The following is a 19,487-nucleotide window of genomic DNA, read 5'->3' as shown; positions in this document are numbered from 1 at the left end:
CAAGTCAGAGGGGTGGGAGTCACCCCTTACATCACCCCATGTAGATGATGTACAGGTAGGGGAGTTAGTAGGGTGCAAGGGTTAAGAGCACAGGTTCCGGAGCCAGCCAGGAGGATGTGAATCCCCTTTCACAGTTACATTTCCCTGTGGAAGTTACTTAGCCTCTCTGTGCCTCAGTTTTCTCATCTGTAAAGTGAGGATCATAAGATCAAGTGTGACACTGCTTATAAGAGGCTTAGAAGAGTGCTTGGCACATAGTAAGTGTTCTGTAAGTATTTGCCATTCCAGAGAGCTAGTCCTGCTCTATCTAATCCCAGCTGCATGCCATTTCTCCACCTGGTAATTCTGATTTGGTGCAGATCATTAGAAAATGCTCACATCTGGAGCCATCTTCTTCCTAGAATCCACTCACAGGCAGAGGCAGAAAGGCAAACCTGAAGAGGATGGCGAGCTCCTCCTCCTGGCCGGACGCACCAGGAACCCCTCCAAGGGAGCAAGGAGCCTTACCTTGACTTCCGAAGCCCCGATGCCTCCTATCTTGACCTCCTGGTCAGCTACCAGAATCCGAAGTCCCCGCAGCCACTCAGGGCCTGCATCGGGCTTCTTCTTGTTGATGTCGATTTCCAAGTACTCTGGCCGCTCGGGGCAGGTCTTCAGGAGGGTGTAGGAGAACTCGGAGGGGAAGGCGTAGGCGGCGCCGTCGAAGGTGTGCAGCACCTGGTTCTGGCTGAGCAGGCACACGGTCTCGCGCTTGGGGAAGCAGCCCTGGTAGCCGTCCTCCACGGCGCACACCTCCCCGCTGCCGCAGGTCTTGTTGAAGCAGTAGACGTCCCCGCCCTCCTCGCACAGGCACTGCACCGTGCAGTTGGCCGTGGCCCAGAAGAACTCCCCCATGGTGTAGTAGTGGCCGTCGAAGTCGCAGCCGCACTTGTGCAGCGGGACGCACTGGCTGGTGCTGAGGACGAAGCCCTCGTTGCACTCGCAGCCCTCGGTGCACGGCGTGGCGCAGTTCTGCGAGGCTGTCAGGTCGGAGCACGTGTTGGGGCAGCTGCTGGTGCACACGGAGTAGTGGCTGAAGCTCGGGCACTGCACCGTGGTCACTGACGCGGGGAAAGGGAGAGAGCCGATAACAAGGTGAACGGACCCCGAGTGCTTAACCGGCCAGAATCTTAACGCTCCTCCTGGATCACTTAGTTCCTAGAGTGACGGTCAAGAGGCCTCTCATTCGGGGAAGAGGGAATTGAGGTTACATCTGCAAAACCCAGCTCAACGACTCTCCTAGTAACTACTGAACAGCGTGATTGGACTGAGAACTTTTACTGGAATGCGATTATCTTGATTAAAATCAAACTTCAGGATGCCATCCTTTCTAGACTACTGATTACCCAATATAGGTCTATTTGGCGATCCACACTATTGAGATGTTTTAAGAGCGTCCACTGATGGACATATAAATTGATCTGATTTTAAAGAGCATGGCCTATTTTTAGAAGGAAATAAATCCAACTTTCAGGAGAAATGAAAAATGTAACCGTTAGAGGAGTATTCGAAAACGTGAAATTTGCAATCACTTAAAATACCTAAGTGTGACCAAGGAAGGCTGTGGGGATGAATTCCCTGGGATATTAAAAATAAGAAAGAACCCTGGCTACCTGCAAATAATTCAAAGAATTTGTGTGGTTGTTTCTCCAGGAGACTAGGCAAGATGTCTTCTAAAGGCCATTCTTGCCTTAGAAATCTTCAGTTCTTGTTCTAATAGCATCTGGGTCTACATAAACGTTTGAGTCTGGTTGAATCCAAAAAGCAGGGGCTCAGGGGCATGGTAAACTAGCTCTCTGAATTAAATGGAGTCCATTGCACCGGAATGAGAGAGAGAAAAGAAAGAGAAATGTGGAGGATGGGAAAGTAGTGCCAATAGCAAATATATATCTATAGCCATTGTAACATTTTAGTTAGACAATTTGGATGCTCTTGGCTTATATAAGAATCAAAGAGTAGTCGTATTCAATCTCAACTTGAATCCAAATATGGATGTTCCGGTCATAAGAGAGGCTGATCAGTCACAAAGCAAGAATACAGTTGCTTGTATTGTAGTTCGACCAGTCTTAAGAACTGAACCTGATACGTGATGGTCTATATGACTCCAAACTGTACTGACAGGAAGAATTCTCCTTCTAGCCTTGGAACTTAAATAAACATTTACATCTTCTCACCTTCCTGCTACTCTCAAATGCATGGATTACAATTTTCTATTTACTCATATGAGAAAACCAAGGACTAGGAAGGAAACTAAATCTATTTGTTTTAAAACTGTATATAACTAGAAAAAGGAATAAATATTTAAGTGGGACATTTAAGAAGGAAATATTTAAGAAGGAAAAAATAATGAGACAAGTAAATGGTACAAACTGCTTAATCCAAAAGTGTAATTCAAAAGAGCCTGGATTTCCCACAAAGTTGGGGTTTTTCCTAACCATCCTAACATTTAAGAAAAAGGGTTTCTTTACCCATATGCTGTATTCCTCACCTGCAGCAGTGGCAGGGCACAACCCTAAAGGGTCTTAAAGTGGAGAAGAAAGTGCCAAGGAAAAATTGCTGCAGGTTTTATGTAGGAGGTGAGCTATTTTCCCAAGGGCTGGTTTTGATGGCCCGGGCCCACAGCTGCATTAACTCAACAGCCACAAAAGTAGTCACCTCCATCTCTGGACACCCCACCTCCTTGCTCAACTCTGGAGGTGCCATTCCCTGCTACGGGACTTCCTGCCATGCCTTCCATGTTTCCAGACCATGTATGTTCATCAATGGGTTCTTGTTTCCTGGCTGTGATATTAAGTGGGAGCAAAAGTAAAGATCCTTTCACAATTCATTCTTTGTGATTTGTGATATTTCAACCTCCCCCTCATTCTTGGGCCACAAGTCTTAACAAGGACATTTGGAGAAGCCCCAAAGCCTATCCCTGCCCCCTGCACAAGAGAGGCCTGTCATGGGGATGGGATGCCAGCTTACCACACCCAGTCTGGATTCGCCAGTCTCCGATTGGAATGCCAAGGGCTTGGCACACAAGGGCGTAGGCCTGGATAGCTTGGCAGAGGAGCGTGCCATTGTCCCTCACACTGCACAGGTCATACACGCAGCTGTGCACAAAAGCGGTGGGGTCCACAACAGTGCCACACTCCCACAGGGGGCCGTCTGTCTTGTTGAGGAAGCCGCAGTAGTCAGAGCCAAAGTAGAGGGCTTCAGTGGTGGTGTCACACTGGGTGCAGTTGTCCACACAGCCGGAGTCACACTTCCAGTCCGCGTGGTACACACGCCAGCTCTCTCCCAGATCCAGGACAGACGTGGCCGGCCTGCCATCCGGGCGGAGGAAGTCATCCAGCGGGTTTTTATTATAGTTTCCACAGAGCCCGCAAGTGGAGTTTATATAGGAGCCTGGGATGGAAATAGAGGCGTAGTGCTGGCCATCGAAGGTCACTAGGAGCCCAAAATCTGTTTCCACGGCAGTAGACATGCCACTCTGGTAGACTTTCACTGTCCCCAAGTCTAAGGTGACGGGCAAAGAAGTCACTAGGTCATTAACCTGCCAACAACAGTAATAGTGAAAGGCAGGTGAGCAGGTGCCCGGCACTGAGTTCCAGCAGAGATCAGGAAAGGAAGGCAAAGCGACTCAACGCTCCAGAGAGAACGGTCACCTAAGTCCGGGCTCCAGTGGGCTTCCCTCTGATTAAGGCAAAGGCCTGAGGAAACTGAAGAGAGTTGCTTGTGGGCCAGCCCAAGCACTGTGTATATGGGCTGTGATCGCTGTGGCATACCTAGCGCCACTACAGACTCCTCTGGGGACTGCATGGTTGTCAACCTTTCCTGCCTGGCTCTTGGCTAGCTCCAAATCTTTTCTTCAAAGACCAATCACCTCCCTTTTTTCTCTCTATTCCTCTAAATATCCATTCTTTAAGTTTCAGCTTAAGTCATGTATTTGCCAGGACCCCCTTATTGCCTTTAGTCCTCCTGACCCCACTCTCAGCTCGAGGATGTTTTGGGTCACTGTTGAACAGCATTTAGCTTTGAGGCTATGCTGATGTAGTATTCTCCAAATGTTGTGCCCTGTAACTTCCTTGTATCAGAACTATGTCAGGTAACCATTCAACAACAACACATTTAAATACCTGCTAGGTACCCAGCACTATGTCAGGAACTGAGAAGAAAAGAATAAAAAACCATAATTGTCCCAGTCCCTCAAGGAGCTCTCAGTCTGCTGAAGAAGCAGGACACGCATCAGTACTTACAGCATACTCTTTAAGTGTAAGTCAATAGAGGATGCAATGGGAGAGCAGTAAATGAACGTTGAATCTAGCATAGGGGAATCATGCAGTGTTTTAGAGGCAGTTAAGTCTGACCTGGGTCTTTAAAGATAAACAGAAGTGGTCAAAGGAAGAGCAGGGGAAGGGCAGAGACTTCCAAGATAAGAGAGCAGAGGAAGGAGGGTGAGAAACAGCTGGGTAGGGTTGGGCAGAAGTCACTGAGGTGTTACTGGACTACAGAGGGAAGCGATGCTGAACATTGAAGATGAGGCTTGGAGGCACAGGCAAGGTCCATTCATTTTACAAGTACGTATTGAGGACTTTATGTGTACCAAGCACTGTTGTAACAGTTGGGAATTAGCAGCAAGTGAAATGAACAAAAATCTGTGCCTCACGGAACTTATATTTTAGCTGGGGAGACCAACAAGGAAACTAAGTGAATAAAATGTTTATGTCAGATGAGTGTTATGCAGAAAAATAAAGAGCAGGAAATACCTTTTTAAAAAAATGCTAAGGAACTTTGGGAGGCTGAGATGGGCGTATCGCCTGAGGTCAGGAGTTCGAGATCAGCCTGACCAACATGGAGAAACCCCATCTCTACTTAAAATGATAATTAATAATAATAATAATAATAATAAATGCTAAGAAAAAGGGTTTCTAATTTTAAATAGAATGGTCAAGAAAGACCTCCTTGGAAAGGAGACATCTGAGATAAGAAAGCCAGCCATGTGGTTATCTGGGGTGAGAGCCGCTCTTGAGGAGGGAACAGCGGACCCTAGGTTGGGAGAACACCTGGGTGCTCCCAGGATTACAAAGGGTGTAGGGGACAGTGTGGTTGGAGAGAGACGCCAGGAGAGGGCAGCAATAGATGACGTCAGAGTGAGAAGAGCAGCCAGGACAAGCAGGGCCTCAGCCACTGTAAAGACTTTTTTTTGGCTTTGACTCTGAGCAAGATGGAGAGCCCAGGGAGTGTTTAAAGCAAAGGGTTGGCACAATCTGACTTCTGCTTTGAAAGAATCGCTCTGGCTTCTGTGTTGAGAACAGATCTTGGAGGGCCTTTTAAAACCAAACGAAAGTTGGATTTCTATTCTGTAGGAAGAGCCCTTGAAGGCTTTTAATCAAGGGAATGACTTTATCAGATTTGCGTATTAGAAAGCCCATTCTGGCTAGCATGAAGAACTTATTGAAGGGAGTTGAGATTAGAAACAGAGAAGCCAGACAGGAAATTGCTGCAAGAGTCCAGGGAGGTGATGAGGATGAGAGCCTAAACTAGCAGCAGACATGAAGAGGGAGGGATGAGCTTACAGAACACACATGGCTGGTTGTAGTGGTTTTGCAGTGGGGAATGAGAAATGAGAGAATAATCAAGAGTGAGCCCCAGGCATCTAGTTCAGGTGAGTAAGTGGCTTGATAATCCTCAAAAAGAGAGAGTTAATTTTCTTTCTCACACTTACCATTCCTGGCACCTATAGACACTCATGCTCATGGGCTGGGATGGAATGACTTGTCTTAGAACAGTCCTCGGTGGGCTTGACTATAAGTGCATAAACTTTCCAGGATGTCCTGGACCCATCCTGACTTCTGGCACATGAGAAAAACAAGAGTCTTTCCTGTCATCATTATTGCTACTTTCTGAGTTGTTTAGGAGATGAGATGATGATCTGAGCATCCCTTCCAAGATGTGGCAGATGCCATACGCAACTCTCTGTCTCTACGGATTACTAGTTGGTCCTTACCAGAATCAACCGTAAGGGTTCATTCACTACAATCTAGGCTTTTGCTAGAATGTACTTCAAAACTCTTCCAGCCTCTACCAATTACCCAAAGCTGTTATCAATTTTTTCTTTTTTGAGACAGGGTCTTGCTCTGTCTCCCAGGCTGAAGTGCAGTGGTACAAACATGGCTCCCTGCAGCCTCAACCTCCCTGGCTCCAGTGATCCTCCCATCTCAGCCTCCTGAGTACCTGGGACTACAGGTGCATGCCACAACATCTGGCTTTTTTTTTTTTTAAGAGACAGGCTGACAGGCTTTTGCCATGCTGCCCAGGCTGGTCTTCAACTCCCAAGCTCAAGCAATCTGCCTGCCTTGGCCTCCCAAACTGCTGGGATTACAGGTGCGGGCCACTGTGCCCAGAATGCTACCACATTTTTAGGTATTTATTACAGCAGCACCCAACTCTTGTTACCAATCTTCTGTTGTAGTCTGTTTGGGCTGCTAGAACAAAATACCATAAACTAGGTAGCTAATAAACAACAGAAATTTATTTCTCACAGTTTTGGAGGCTGGGAAGTCTAACGTCAGGGCACTAGCAGATTCAGTGTCTGGCAAGAGTCTGCTTTCTGGTTCATAAATGGCACCCTGAAGCTGTGTTCACATGTGGTAGAAGAAGAAATGAGCTCCCTCTGGGCTCCTTTCTAAGGGCATTAATCCCATCCATAAGGGCTCCACCCTCATGACTTAATCACCTCCTCAAGGTCCCACCTCCTTATACCATCACCTTAGGAATCAGAATTTCAACATATAAATTTTGAGGGGGCACAAATATTTAGAGCATAACAATGGGGGAAGGGAATAAGAAAATAAGCTTGAGAAATAAACCATCCTGCAGAGAACTAGAAGTAGAAAGAAAAACCAAGGTGTTAATTGACTCTTATCTCCTGGGTAGAGGGTTAGCCAACTCTTACTAGCTGGCCTTGCCTATAATATGCCTTTTCTTACTCTAAGAGAAAAGGGAGGGAAAAGCCATAGTATAGGTTAAGTCAGCTAGTAAGAGTGCTGAACACTTACCCACTGTTCTGTGCTATTAAGTGGAAAGAGAAATCTTCCCCAAGAGTTTGTGTGATTATGAATGTCAAGTATGTCAACTGCTGAGCGTGCCCCTCTGCTCTCACTTAAGCTCCTGCTAACAAGGGGCAAAGTCCTATGTGTCCCAAAGCAGAAGCCATGGGGTAGGCCGGCTCTGGGTATTTCTACAGTCCCGCCACCGTCGCAACCCCCAGGGCCCCAGTTTCCCTGCATCTGTTCTTTTGCACTCGGGCTGACCTTGCAAGTGCATGACGTAATGTTCCAGTTGACACCTTGCTTTTTTTTCTGGCGTAAGTGTTCATTGTACCCCTTTTCACTCTCACTGTAGAAGCATTGTGCTTGTGTCCTGCAGTGCTCAGAGTAGGAGCTCCCAGGGAACTCTTGCCCTAATGGGTGATTCCTGGCCTCATTCCTCTGACCCTGTCCTCAATCCACGGTTAGCCAACAGCTGATGAGCCTCGCCTGTTCGCTTGCTCTTCTCCCTGCGTTCTGGCCACTTCCGTCTCCCAGGATATGGGCAGGGGCAGTGTGAGGAGAGAGAAGCAGAGTCACAGAGGCATAGGTCTTGGAACTGAAAAAGAGTCCCATGGGAAAGGTCATAGGGAACTAGCCTGCACCAAATTCCTACTGTGTGCCAGGCTTTGTACTGGACATTGCCCTGTAGCTATTCTATTTAATTCTCATAACTGCCTTAGAGGTCTTTATCATTTTTCCCTTTACAGAGGAGGAAATTGAGGATCGGGGCTGGTGCGACTTGGAGGTGACAGAGCCTGATTCCTGTTAGTCAAGCTCCAAAGCCGGGTTCTTTCCACTTCTCCATGCCGCCTGTATCCCAGTGCTGAGGAGAGGTCTCCAAGGCCAGCTACAGCCCAGGGACCCTGCCTCCTACAGGCGCCCATCTCACAGACAAAGACAATTAAGCTCAAAGAGGCTGCTCAGCTGACAGAGGTGGTGCAGGGATTTGAACAGGTCCAGCCCCAGAGTCCAAGCTGCTCAACACCATGGGCTAGCTGGCTTCGGCTCCCTTTTCACTGAAGCACCCTAAACTACTCGTGTTCATGTGGGGAAGAAAGATGAGAACTGGTATTAACCGGAAGGAGACACTTATTCTAGATGGATTTTTACTTATGCTGGCTTTCTTTGGCCCAATGTTTATTTTGCTATTTGAGAACAGTTCAATGGGGGAAAATCCATGTACAGAACCAAGCTCCTAATCCCAGCAATGAAGACAGTGCTGGAGAAAGGGGGTCTGTGGTTTGGAAGAACAGATCTTAGTGGCCGTTTCTGGCCTGGTACAGCGTTGCTGAAGAAGTCAGCTGCCTCCCGGTGTCTCAGGCTCCTTCCTGCTTCCCAGCCCTCTCCCTGCCTGTCCCCACATCACCCTGGGTCGGGGCTCGGCCATCCACCGAGCCACTCTCCCCAGCAGGGCAGGTGTATTCAGAGACGCTTGGAAACCATTTGGCAAAAGGAAAAGGAAGCCATTGTTAGCTTGCAGTTGGAGTCACATAACCTTTTCTTTCTGAAACATTTACATTCACATCCACATCTCCCTGTCGCTACAGAAAATTGAGGAATCCGTGCCCTACGCTTGGACGATGGAACAGAGCCACACAAAATTAGCAGAGCTGCTAGGCCTGAAAGAAATGACAGTGTCCCTTTCCTTCTAAAAAATAAAAACTGAGAATGAAAAATAATTTTAATCAAAATACAAAATAGGAATAAAGCACGAAGCTTTCTTTTTCAATTACTGATATCATACACACCATCCCCACATGCAAGAAAGTAAGGGGAAGCTAGTGAAAAATTTTTCTAGCTTGAAATGCCAGCGTCTATCTACAAGGATAAGTATAGTGCTCAACAGCACAATATAAATTTAAAAGGGAAAATCTCCAAACTTCTGTACCTAAACTCTTAGCCTTGATTTGATATACGGAGTTGTCCCTAGAGAGACTAACCAAATAGCAAGCACATTGGCATTTTAACCACAGTAATAGCTCACTTTCCTCATTATGAGACTGATAAACTGCACAGACCTGGGAAAGGCAGGGCCAGAAAGAGTAGAATTAGTTCCCTGGTCCTGCCTTTTGTTGGACATGCTACATCAATTAAAACTACAACATGTTTTTTTTTTTTTTTTTTTTTTTTTTACAAAAGAAAGAAATCCCTGCATTGGCATCAGTTCTGGTTGGTAATCTCTGTAATGACCTCCATGCACGGGGATTAAGGATTGCACAGGGTTGCAGCAATCAACCCCTTGTGGTCTTGGTTATTACTGCTTGAATAAATACATGGTTGCAACAAGGTCTTGATTAACATTATGAAAATTGGGGCCTGCACAAATTGAGTAATTGCTAGTGGCTTTTTGCTTTCTCTCGTTTGTGGATGTCCCCGCTTGAAATCCAGGTGGACAGTGACAGGAATCATTTGCATATGCTAAACTGGCCAGCAGAGATTCACATTCTTCTCTGTTACTCTAGGTGGGAGCTGGGGGCTCTATTCGAGGGGTGTCTGGGCAAGGCTTTCATGGGACTTTCCCACCCAAGCTTCACTAAGGAAGTCACCAAGGCCACTCCAGGTGCCTGCACAGGTGGTGTTTCTGCAGACATCAATCAATTTGGAGGTTTCTCTGAAAATGAAGCAGCAGCTCTTGAGCAAACAGAATTGGGGCCGAAGTGGGGTGAAGATTATTAATCAAAGGCTATAGTGAACTTGGGGGTTGTATTGTGTTTGCACCACCCCCAGGGTAGGCCTATGTGGCTACAATTATTGCAAGCCAGGACCATGAGAAACTTCTCTCTCCAGTTTTTCTGAGCTGTGCACGTGTGTGTGTGTGTGTGTGTGTGTGTGTGTGTGTGTGTGTGTGTGTCTACCAGTGTTTATGAGGGAACTAGGAATGTAAATGTACTCTAAGTTTAAAAGCAGATAGACATGTTGAGGAGAGAGCTTAGGATAGCTCTTGTACACGTAAAATTTGGCCCAGTAACATATTTTACAAGCTATTTGCAAGGCAGGGAGAGCCGTGCATCCCTGTGGCACCGTAGAGAGATAAACAGCAGAACCAGTAGATGTGGGGAAGTCTTCCCCAGACTGAAGATCTCCAGCTTCTCCATTTCCCCGTGAAGGATAGAGAAGGTCTCACCTTGACTTTTCCATAGCTTCCTTTGGGGAGGAGAATCTTGTAGCCATTCACCTCCACTGAGAGCTCCTTCACCCAGGAGACGGCTGAACCCCCGCGGTGTTCATTCTTGGCCTCCACACTGAAGAAAGGAAGGCTGGAAGTCTGCAAACACTGTCGGGCCAGCAAGTAGGCACAGGAGCCTTGGAAGTGGAAGAGGAAGCCGTCAAAAGTGTGGTAGTGTGGCTCCCCAAACACTACACACGTGCTGGTCTCCACCGCACTGCAGTAGAAGAATTTGCCTTTGGGTTCGCACACCTCGTAGGGGCTACAAGAAGCCTCCTGGCAGTAGATCTCGTTATTGAAATCCAGACAGCGGCACTTGATGGTGCAGTTCAAGTCATCCCAAAACACCTCCCCTCGCCGAAGGAACTGTCCTGGGGAATAATGACATTAGAGCCAACATTTACTGAGCATTTACCCTCTGTGCCAGGCATTGGGCTAAATGCTTTACTTCCATTACACCATTTAATCCACGTAAGAACCCTGTTAGGGAGGCACAGTCACCCTCATTTGACAAATGAGGAAACTGAGGCTTAAGAGAAGTTGAGTAATGCATCCAAGATCACTCAGCAACTCCGTGGTAAAGCCAGGATTCCAAGCCGAGTCTGTCTGAATCCAGTCTAAGCTCTTGGTATTATTATCTCCATGGCTGGTGAGCAAACTCACATTCAAGGAAAGCCACATTATCATTAATCCAAGGAAAGGGTATGACACTTGGAAGTCATTTCCTGCCTCTCTTTCGGAAAGAAGACCCAGTTTGCCCAGGTTACTAGGCAACACTCATTGTTTGTTTGCTAATTTGTTCATTCATTCAACAGACATTTGTTGGGGGCCCAGTATGTGCTGGAAAAGGTCAATAGCACTAATCAGGACTCAGACACATGAGTATAAATCCCAAGCACCCCGGGAAGATTCTGGAAAGCAGTGACCACTTTCTTGGCACATTTATAAAGGCTCATGAATCCTGCAGATGCTGCTCAGGCAGGATTTACACCTTCCCAAATTGTCTTCTTTCCTACTCTAGGGCCCTGTCTGAGTCCAGGACTCCTCTCTGTCTATGCTCTGGACAGAATTTCTTGACAAATTCTAGGTCAGGAAGAGAATGAGGAAGGAGGAGGGGAATGGTTTGAAGGGATGTAATAATTTTAAAAACACTATTATTTCTTTGGTAGACATGCAATCTTTAAAATCATTTCTCTAAATAAATGACCTCCCCTACCAAAAAAACTTAGAAATTTTCTGGATGCTATCATCCACCTTTAATTGAAATAGGAACTTCTCTGGGCTGGGGGCTATGATCTAGTCCTTGCTTGGGGGTCGGGGTCAAGAGAAGTGGGCAGTAGTCATAAATCTGCAGTCAATTTCCAAGACTACTGACTCAACTTCCACATGTCTGTTTTCCTAACCTGTAAAATGTGGATACTGCTATTTTCTCATCCCTGTCTCACAGGGAACAGTGATGCTATAAAAAAGTTGACGCAGGTTGATAGAAGCAGAAGCACTTGTAAAACGAGAAATTCTAAAAAGGCAAGTATCAAAGACACAGCATTAAGAAATGTAAATAACATCTCGAGTTTTTATAAAACTGACTGTCTAGTAAATTGCACAAGGCTGCAAGGTTAACCCAAGTGGACGGCGCAGGTACATCAGTAACAGTCTTGACTCCATGTGCCCAGCAAGAACAACGATGTTTCAACAGGCAATTACGTTTTATACCTGTTGAAAATAGGGTCAAAAAATGAGAGAATAGATTTAGTCACATTCTCACTCGGTCATAGGCATCAGCCCTGAAAACAGACCCTCAATCCTCAGCACCCCTTGGCACTAGTTCAGAGCTGCATGTACTGTGACAGCCTCCACTCAGCATCATTTCCAGTCCCTGCTTTTTCAGGCTTTCAATAAATGAATGGAAAATGCCTTTGAATAGAGGAGGTTTGGACCAAAAGGTAGACTCTTTGAGATAATTTTGTTTGTGGAATGATGATATAATAAACCAGCTCTATGGAACACTTCCCCTTCTGTGCCCCAGGCCAAATCCCAATCTCATTAGATTGAAATATGTCCAGAGGCACATAAAAATGCATAGCAGTCTGTATAAGGATATTGAATTTGTCCCGTATATGAAAACCAAACCTATAACTCAGGAGGAAAAGAATGAAGTGGAAGTGGCGACTGTGTACACAGCTGGCATCTGACCAACTCCACAGCTCTGCAAGCCAATGTTTTCCATTATCACAGCATTTCATTCGCAGGACTCAGGTGAGAGGCTGTCGCTGGGCGCTCAGGTTGCATGGCCACAGCCAGTTATCTCTGTGATGCTTGGACAAAGGGAAGAGGTATTTGGGCGAGAGCCTGCAACTTATCAGGCTCCTGGTCCAGGCTATACAGGGAAGGGACAGGCTTTAAGTGGTGCTGTTTACAATCTGGAGGAGGGTACAATCTCAAATCCTAATGAGCTCTGGCACTAGATTATTTCCTATCCAGTTAATACCAGCTTAGCTGCAAAACATTTATTTGTTATTTTGAAAATTGGGGACTTTACAGAGTTCACAGAGGCTAGGGCCCAGGCAGGCCATCTTCACACATGACCTACCTTCGAGCAAAGGCACTAATCACAGCACAGGGAATGGGGCAGAGGGCACAGGTATGTCAGACCATGTGAATGTGGCTTTTCTGTATATTAAACACGTTAAGGCTGGGTTCAGTGGCTCACATGTTTAATCCCAGTGCTTTGAAAGGCTGAGACAGGAGGATGGTTTGAGGCCACGAGTTCAAGACCAGCCTGGGCAATATACTGAGACTCCATCTCTACAAAAATAATTAGCTGAGCATGGTGGTGGTGCTTGTAGTCCCAGCTACTCAGGAGACTGAGGTGGGAGGATCACTTGAGCCCAGGAGTTTGGAGTTTGAAGTTACAGTGAACTATGATCACGACACTGTTCTCCAGCCAGTCTGGGCAAAAGAGAGAGACCCTGTCTCTCAAAAGAAAAATGACAACATCAACAAATTGAAGCTGAGCCAAGAGAGAAGCCTGAGGCCTCCCAGGGCTGCCATGACAAGCAGTCCACGCTTCTATCTGAGGGGTAAGGGCACCTCCTCATTCCTATCCAAAACCTCCTTAGAGGTCTGGAAGCACATTTCCCACAGTGTTCATCTGTGCTTCCACACACCCTACATGTATGTCTATCATAATATGTCTTATGCTGTGTCGTCATTGTTCCCATGGCTATCTCCTCTACCGTAGTAATGTCATGGGCAGCTAGAGAAGCTTCAAGTCTAGCACATAACAGAGTGGCTGGCATTTCAATGAGGCTCTTAAAATGTTTTTTAGAGAGATGTGATGGTTCATTGAATGGCTGGATGACTTGAGGGATGGGTTGGTGGATGGGTAAGTAGATAGATGGGTGGGTAGGCAGATGGATGGGTAGGTGAATGGGTGGATGGATAAATGGATGGGTGGGTGGGTGGGTGGGTAGATGGACTGTTGAATAGATGCATTATTTCCTGCTTCTAGTTTCTATAGCCTCTCCTCCTGGAAGTAGAAATATTATCAGAAATATTGTTTTCTAAATATATTTGGACACATAAAAGCAGGAATCCATAAACCAGGGTGTTTCTCTGAAAGTCCAGGGCGATTTTGCACATCTAAAGGGGTTCGATAGTCTAGGAAAAGCTCCAAACTTTGGGTGCTCAATGTGAAGGCCATCCATCAAGATTCAACTACAGCATATTCACAGAGACCTAAAGCCGGCTTTGATTCTCCTCAAATCCCTGCAGGTTTGGCTGATGCTGGGAAGATTTTATTAGAAGTTACTATGAAGACTTATGTTACTTTTGGTTTCTTTTCTTTTTCTAATCATACTAGGAAGTACTGATTTAGCGTCATGGGAACTTGGCAATACTCCAGCTGCACCTACCCCTGCGGATCTACAAAGTGCAGATGGCAGAGCGAGAATAAGGATGAGAAGGAAAACGTAAAGGGTGGGGGGGAAATGGCAACAACAACAACGAAAATAATGTTAAACAGGAGAGCTCCCTTCTGTCCCTCTGGCCGAGAAATCACTCAAGATCCTGGTCCATTTCGGAGTTGTTCAGAACTGATAGCTATGTGCACACCCCAGAAAAGGACTTCCAAAGCTGCAACGTAGCGAATGCAGGGTTTCAGCTCCTGGTGTGATGAATGTGCATGCTAAAATTACCTTGCTCTCCATTACCCGGTTGAGAGATGTCAAAAGAGTAAGGCATCAGGAATGAGTCCGCCCCCGTGGCTTAAAAGCCTGCCTGTCAATCTACACCAAACAAACCCTGCTTTGCCAGAGACAGAGGAAAAGCTTTACCCCTGGAGGTGCAGCCATTGGCTGGGTCAATTTCCTTTCCGTCAACTTTAAATGCCCAGCGGCCTGGAACATTGACGTTTGTGGTCTCCTGGATATTCACAATCTCAGGGGTTCTTGACCCCGGGAGGCTGAAAAAATTGGTGAGGTTTCCACCATTAAATCCTGCCTGCAGCACAAAAGGAAGACAAGATTTTTGAGTACAAGATTCCCCCGTGGGTTAACTGGCCCAACTACCTTATGTTTAGAATCCAGCGCATCTGAAATCAAGAGCCCTCTTTTCCTGGAGTCATTAAGGCCAGCAGTCCAGGTGAGACAGGACTGCCTACTTCATTTCATAGCCGAATCAGGGTGCCAAACATGAGCAGGACTAGCCTCGTAGTCCACCTGCAAGATCAGACGTGCGTCTCTAGTTAAAAACTAGTGGCAGGATTCCCTCCAGGATGCTGAGCCACAGAAGCAGAGACGACAGCCATGGAAACACGCCGGGGAGAGGGTGAAGTGGAGAGCCACCTACCTGTGCCATCACTCCACCAAGACCTGTCAGGGGGTCGCCGCCACTCGCTGTCCCGGTAGTCCAGTTGATTTCGTAATAATTGAAGAGGGTGAACGTATAGGAGCCATCAGACACCAGGACGGCCTGGAAGGTGTTCACCTACAGGATGGGAATGCTCAGTCTCATAATTTGCACTCCCCAAGAGGCCCTGGCCCCAAGGAGGCCCTCCCCTCAGCCTGGGCCCTCCCCACCCACAGGCAGCTCAGAGCTGCTCTGCAGCCAGGCCCTCCAGCTCTGACTCCTCTCTGAATTTGTTCTCGCCTCCAGTGGGGAAATCAAGACATGTGGGATTGTGCATCTAAAAGAGAAATTGCCTGAGATAAACCCAGAGTCTGACTCAGCGCCCGCTTACATCTCTCACTTGTTATCAGACAGAAATTCAGAGGCCCGGCTAAGCATGTGATAACATGAAACCACCTATAGATGGCAGCATGAGAATAAACTACAGGAAAGAACAGACCCGGGACCGGGATGCAAGCACCAGTTCCCCTTGGAGGGCGGGTTGGAAGACCGAGCAGACACCAGTCCGCGTGATTACAGCGACCATGTGGATTGCACTCTCTCCCTTCCCGGAAGAAAAAACAAAACAAAACAAAACAAAACATTAATCTTGACGAGGTGTCTCCCCTTTTTAAGATGGAAGTGGGAAAGTGATTTTTAAAAAGCACTTTGTGGGGAGAAGTTACTCCTTTAATTGAGCATTTGTGCATCACTTTAATTCTGCAAAATCCTCAACATAGTTATCTGTACCCCTGACCAACGCAAAGATGGGTGACCGCATTGGCCCAACGCCTATCTTATAGCTAGGAAAACAAGGGACTACGGGAAATGAGTTGCTGGAAACTTCACAGTGGCCCAGCAACAGAAAACGGGATTTGAGCCAGAGTTCCAGTCTGCCTCTCAGAGCACTGCCATTCCATGCTGCCTTCATTTTAAACTTTTTAGGATTAGAGAGGTTATTTAAATTCAAATGAAACTTGAAAACAGTTTTCAGAAATAAGCTGCAGCAAACCCTGTCCTTTATATTTTCTTCTTGCTGATCCTTATCCATTGTCACATGTTTTCAGGAAATTCAATAGAAATAAGAGTTAAAAGGAGAGGCTGCATTGACCTTTTTCTATTCAAACCTAGCGCTTTTCCCAGCTGCCTGACACCATCCCGGTTAACATTCTGTCTGATGCAGAGGAAGACCCAAATCCTTATCCTGTGTAATCAAACTGGGGTAGAGGATCTTGGAAGCCCCAAATCTCACCATTCTAGATGATCCCAGAAAGGGAGGCAAGCTACGAGTAAGAAGAGTCCTTTTTGTAAAGAACTTTTCTTCCCACGCTCTGTGCTGGCCACAGCTGATGGCATTTGTGATAGACTCGCTCAGCTATATGCCTGCAGTCTCTGGCCCCATTCTACAGAAGAGGAAAGTGGAACACAGAGACAAGTGAGCAGTCAGCTCAAGATTGCTGTAAGGTCACAGCAAGCTCCTGTTCAAGGGACAGGTGCAAAGTCAAGGTCATGTGAGGACTAAAGCTAGAGCCTCCTTCAGACCAGGATTCTCCTACAGAAGTAAATTCCTTCTCCCAGAATGAAACTGGAAATATCTTTGTTCCAAGCAGTTCTCAAAAGTAATCCATTTCCAACCTGTGAAGTCACCTCTAAACCAACCACCTGTCCCAGTGACACGCCAGAGGCTGACCGCCACCCGCACACACCCAGGCTCACTCTCACACGTTCCTACGCTACAGAACTCTTCAACGTTCATTCTAAGATTCTTCTGGATAAAAACCCTTTTTTGCTTCTGAGGACTTCAGCGATACCCAGGAGGAGGAAGCTGAAGCAAGAAGAGCCTGGGATTTGGAGTTGGGAGACTTTGGTTTGAACCCCTGTTCTGCCTCCCAGGAGGTTTGAATCCTTTTTTTTCCACTTGAACAAAATACTTGACCTCTCTGAGCCTGTTCCCTCCCCTTCAAATTGGAAATAGTCCTCCTCAGGAAACATTTTGGGGAGAATTAAATGATATGCAAAAATAATCTTCGGTACCCGACAAATTGTGAACCCTCAATAAATATTAGTTTTCCTTTCTTGAAGTAAACACGTCGCCTTTCCTTCCCTTATGTTGGTCTTGCACGATAATTTTGTTTTTGCCTTTAAAAGATCTCTCAAGCCCAGTGTTTAGCTGGCCTGATGATACGTGTTTCTATATAGAAAAGGAAACGTGGAATAACCAGATGAAAGAGGTGGAGCCAATTGCAAAGATGGGGATGGGTGGACTCTTCTGCAGCCCCAGAGAACTACAGCATCTTTTTTCTCCAAGAAGCTCAAAGTACTTAGATGTTGCTTCATTCATCCTCATAGAAAGAATTCTCACCTAGTTCAAAAATTTACTCAAAAGTACAAGCCAAAAAGTATCTAAATTATCTTGCCATTTTTATTGCCAATGGAAGTTTTTTGAAAAAGTGGTGGTCAGCATTTGATGGGCATTTCTTTTCTTCCCCCCCACAACACTAAAATTTATCGATTGCTGGCATCTTGCATTCTAACGCTGGAAGATGTGAGGCTTAAAGGACATAAAACATCACCCGAGGAGTCGTTAGTGATCTATAACGTGACAGAGGGAAATGTATGCTTCTTTAGAGGTTATTTCTAGCCAATGCATCCACTGTTTAAACGTGTGTCTTTCTGTTCTACAGAACCTCTTAGCGATAAAGTGCTTCTTGATGCTCTGGCTAGAAGGTGCTAAAACATAATGTGTTCATGGTGTTACAGCTGTGAACTGCAAGCCCAGCACTTTTTCACCTCTCTAACTCAGTGGTTTTTGTTCCACCCCTAAACAATTGACTCGTTGCCAAGGAAATTGGAAAACAGATGGAATCGGAAATAATCCTAAGTAAGTGGAGGGCAGATTTTTGAGTGTCTTTGCTTCCTAGAATTTATGCAGTTGAAGATGTGTCTGTGCTTCAAAACTCTCCACTGGCAAAGTCACCCAAACAAGCTGCAGGCTTTTGTGAAAACTGCTTTCTGTCCCTTTATGCAGAAAGTTGATTATCTCTGCGATAATGCCAGTGATAATCTTTCTTACTTGACTTTTATTTGACTGCTTATTTGGGATTCCAGAGCAGATGTTAAAACTTTATTCATGAAACTCTCTAACTGCCCACTCTAATCAACATCATATATGAATGACTCAGCCCTGGTCACAATAAAAAAAAAATGTCACAGCATAATGAAATGAGCCAGATCATCTCAGCCCAAACTTGGGACCCTATTTTTCTCTTCCAACCAGGTTCTACTGTGGAGAGTGGGGAGAAAATTAGGGGTGGAAAGAAGCATTTATACCTCTGGCAAGAGAAAAGGACCTTTGGGTCCCTAGATGGGTCCCTACGCATGTGGCCGGGAACCGGTCTCAGTGCCTCAATCACTCTCCTGCAAAACGGGAATGCCCCTGACAGCAGGAAAGTTTTTGAGAGGTTCTTTTTAGACATTAGTAATGATTTGTGATAGCGGTGACATATCTTCTGAAATATTATGACTGACTGGGCTGGTTAGCTATGATAGTTCCCTCTGTTTCCTGCAAAGCAGGTAGCAAGACTCATTAGTTTAGCTCCAGGGAACTGACACTCCTTAGCTCTAATAATTAGACTCCTTCACGGTAGCGAAGACGGACAAGAATTAGATGTCAGGTTATGAAGTGGAAAGCGGAAAATTTGAATTATTACAGGTGTGGTGCTGCTGCCTCCATAAAAGGTGACTTCCTCCCATGTCACAATGAAAACCCAAGTGGCAGAGAAGGTTGCCATGTCTTTGAAGTACTTCCTGATGTCCTTGGTGGCTCTTTTCAAGATGACAGGGTCCATGGTCTCTCTGTAATAGATCTCGCCTCGAATTCCATTGTGCACATCTGCCCAAAATGGGGCGATGAAGGCCCTCCCATCCGTCAGGGGAAAGGATTCTGGCGTGAACTGGCTCACTAGCACATTGAAGGAAACAACTCCATTGTTATTGACCTACGAAAATAAGAGAGGTTTTGCACAGTGGATCTGAAGCCATACCAACTTCAGAGTCACAAACCAAGACAGACGTTTGCCTAATTGTATGAATGAAACAACTTTTATGCTACTGAATTAGAACCCCCAAACACCAGCTTCCATTGCTCAAACTAAGAGGTTCATTTACTTCCAGACAAACTCATTGGTTTTCTTTCACGTTCGATTTGTAACCAGCTTCAGTTCTTATTAATAATCAGCCTCATTTTCATGTTCCCTGTCCTATCTCTATTTACGCTTATCAAATGCTCCTGAGTTGTGCTTATGTGTGTGAGTGTGTGT

At 46.0% G+C, this 19,487-nt stretch overlaps 1 protein-coding gene across 1 annotated transcript in view; it reads right to left on the bottom strand.

Moving 5' to 3' along the window:
- Positions 1–19,487, bottom strand: part of LOC101039020 (tubulin-specific chaperone cofactor E-like protein) — a 161,607-nt gene that overhangs the window by 55,345 nt on the left and 86,775 nt on the right. Inside the window, exons 9-14 of the mRNA XM_039471296.2 lie at positions 18,879–19,166; positions 15,130–15,267; positions 14,616–14,781; positions 10,240–10,652; positions 3,007–3,577; positions 508–1,100 (exon numbers count right to left, since the gene is read on the bottom strand). Of these exons, the coding sequence (XP_039327230.1) occupies positions 508–1,100; positions 3,007–3,577; positions 10,240–10,652; positions 14,616–14,781; positions 15,130–15,267; positions 18,879–19,166 (2,169 nt within the window). The remainder of the gene's footprint in view (positions 1–507; positions 1,101–3,006; positions 3,578–10,239; positions 10,653–14,615; positions 14,782–15,129; positions 15,268–18,878; positions 19,167–19,487) is intronic.

Source organism: Saimiri boliviensis, chromosome 6, assembly GCF_048565385.1.
Source record: "Saimiri boliviensis isolate mSaiBol1 chromosome 6, mSaiBol1.pri, whole genome shotgun sequence".
In the NCBI taxonomy this organism is placed as follows: domain Eukaryota; kingdom Metazoa; phylum Chordata; class Mammalia; order Primates; family Cebidae; genus Saimiri; species Saimiri boliviensis.
Note: the sequence above shows the minus strand (reverse complement) of the source record. Positions and strands in the feature narration are given on the sequence as shown.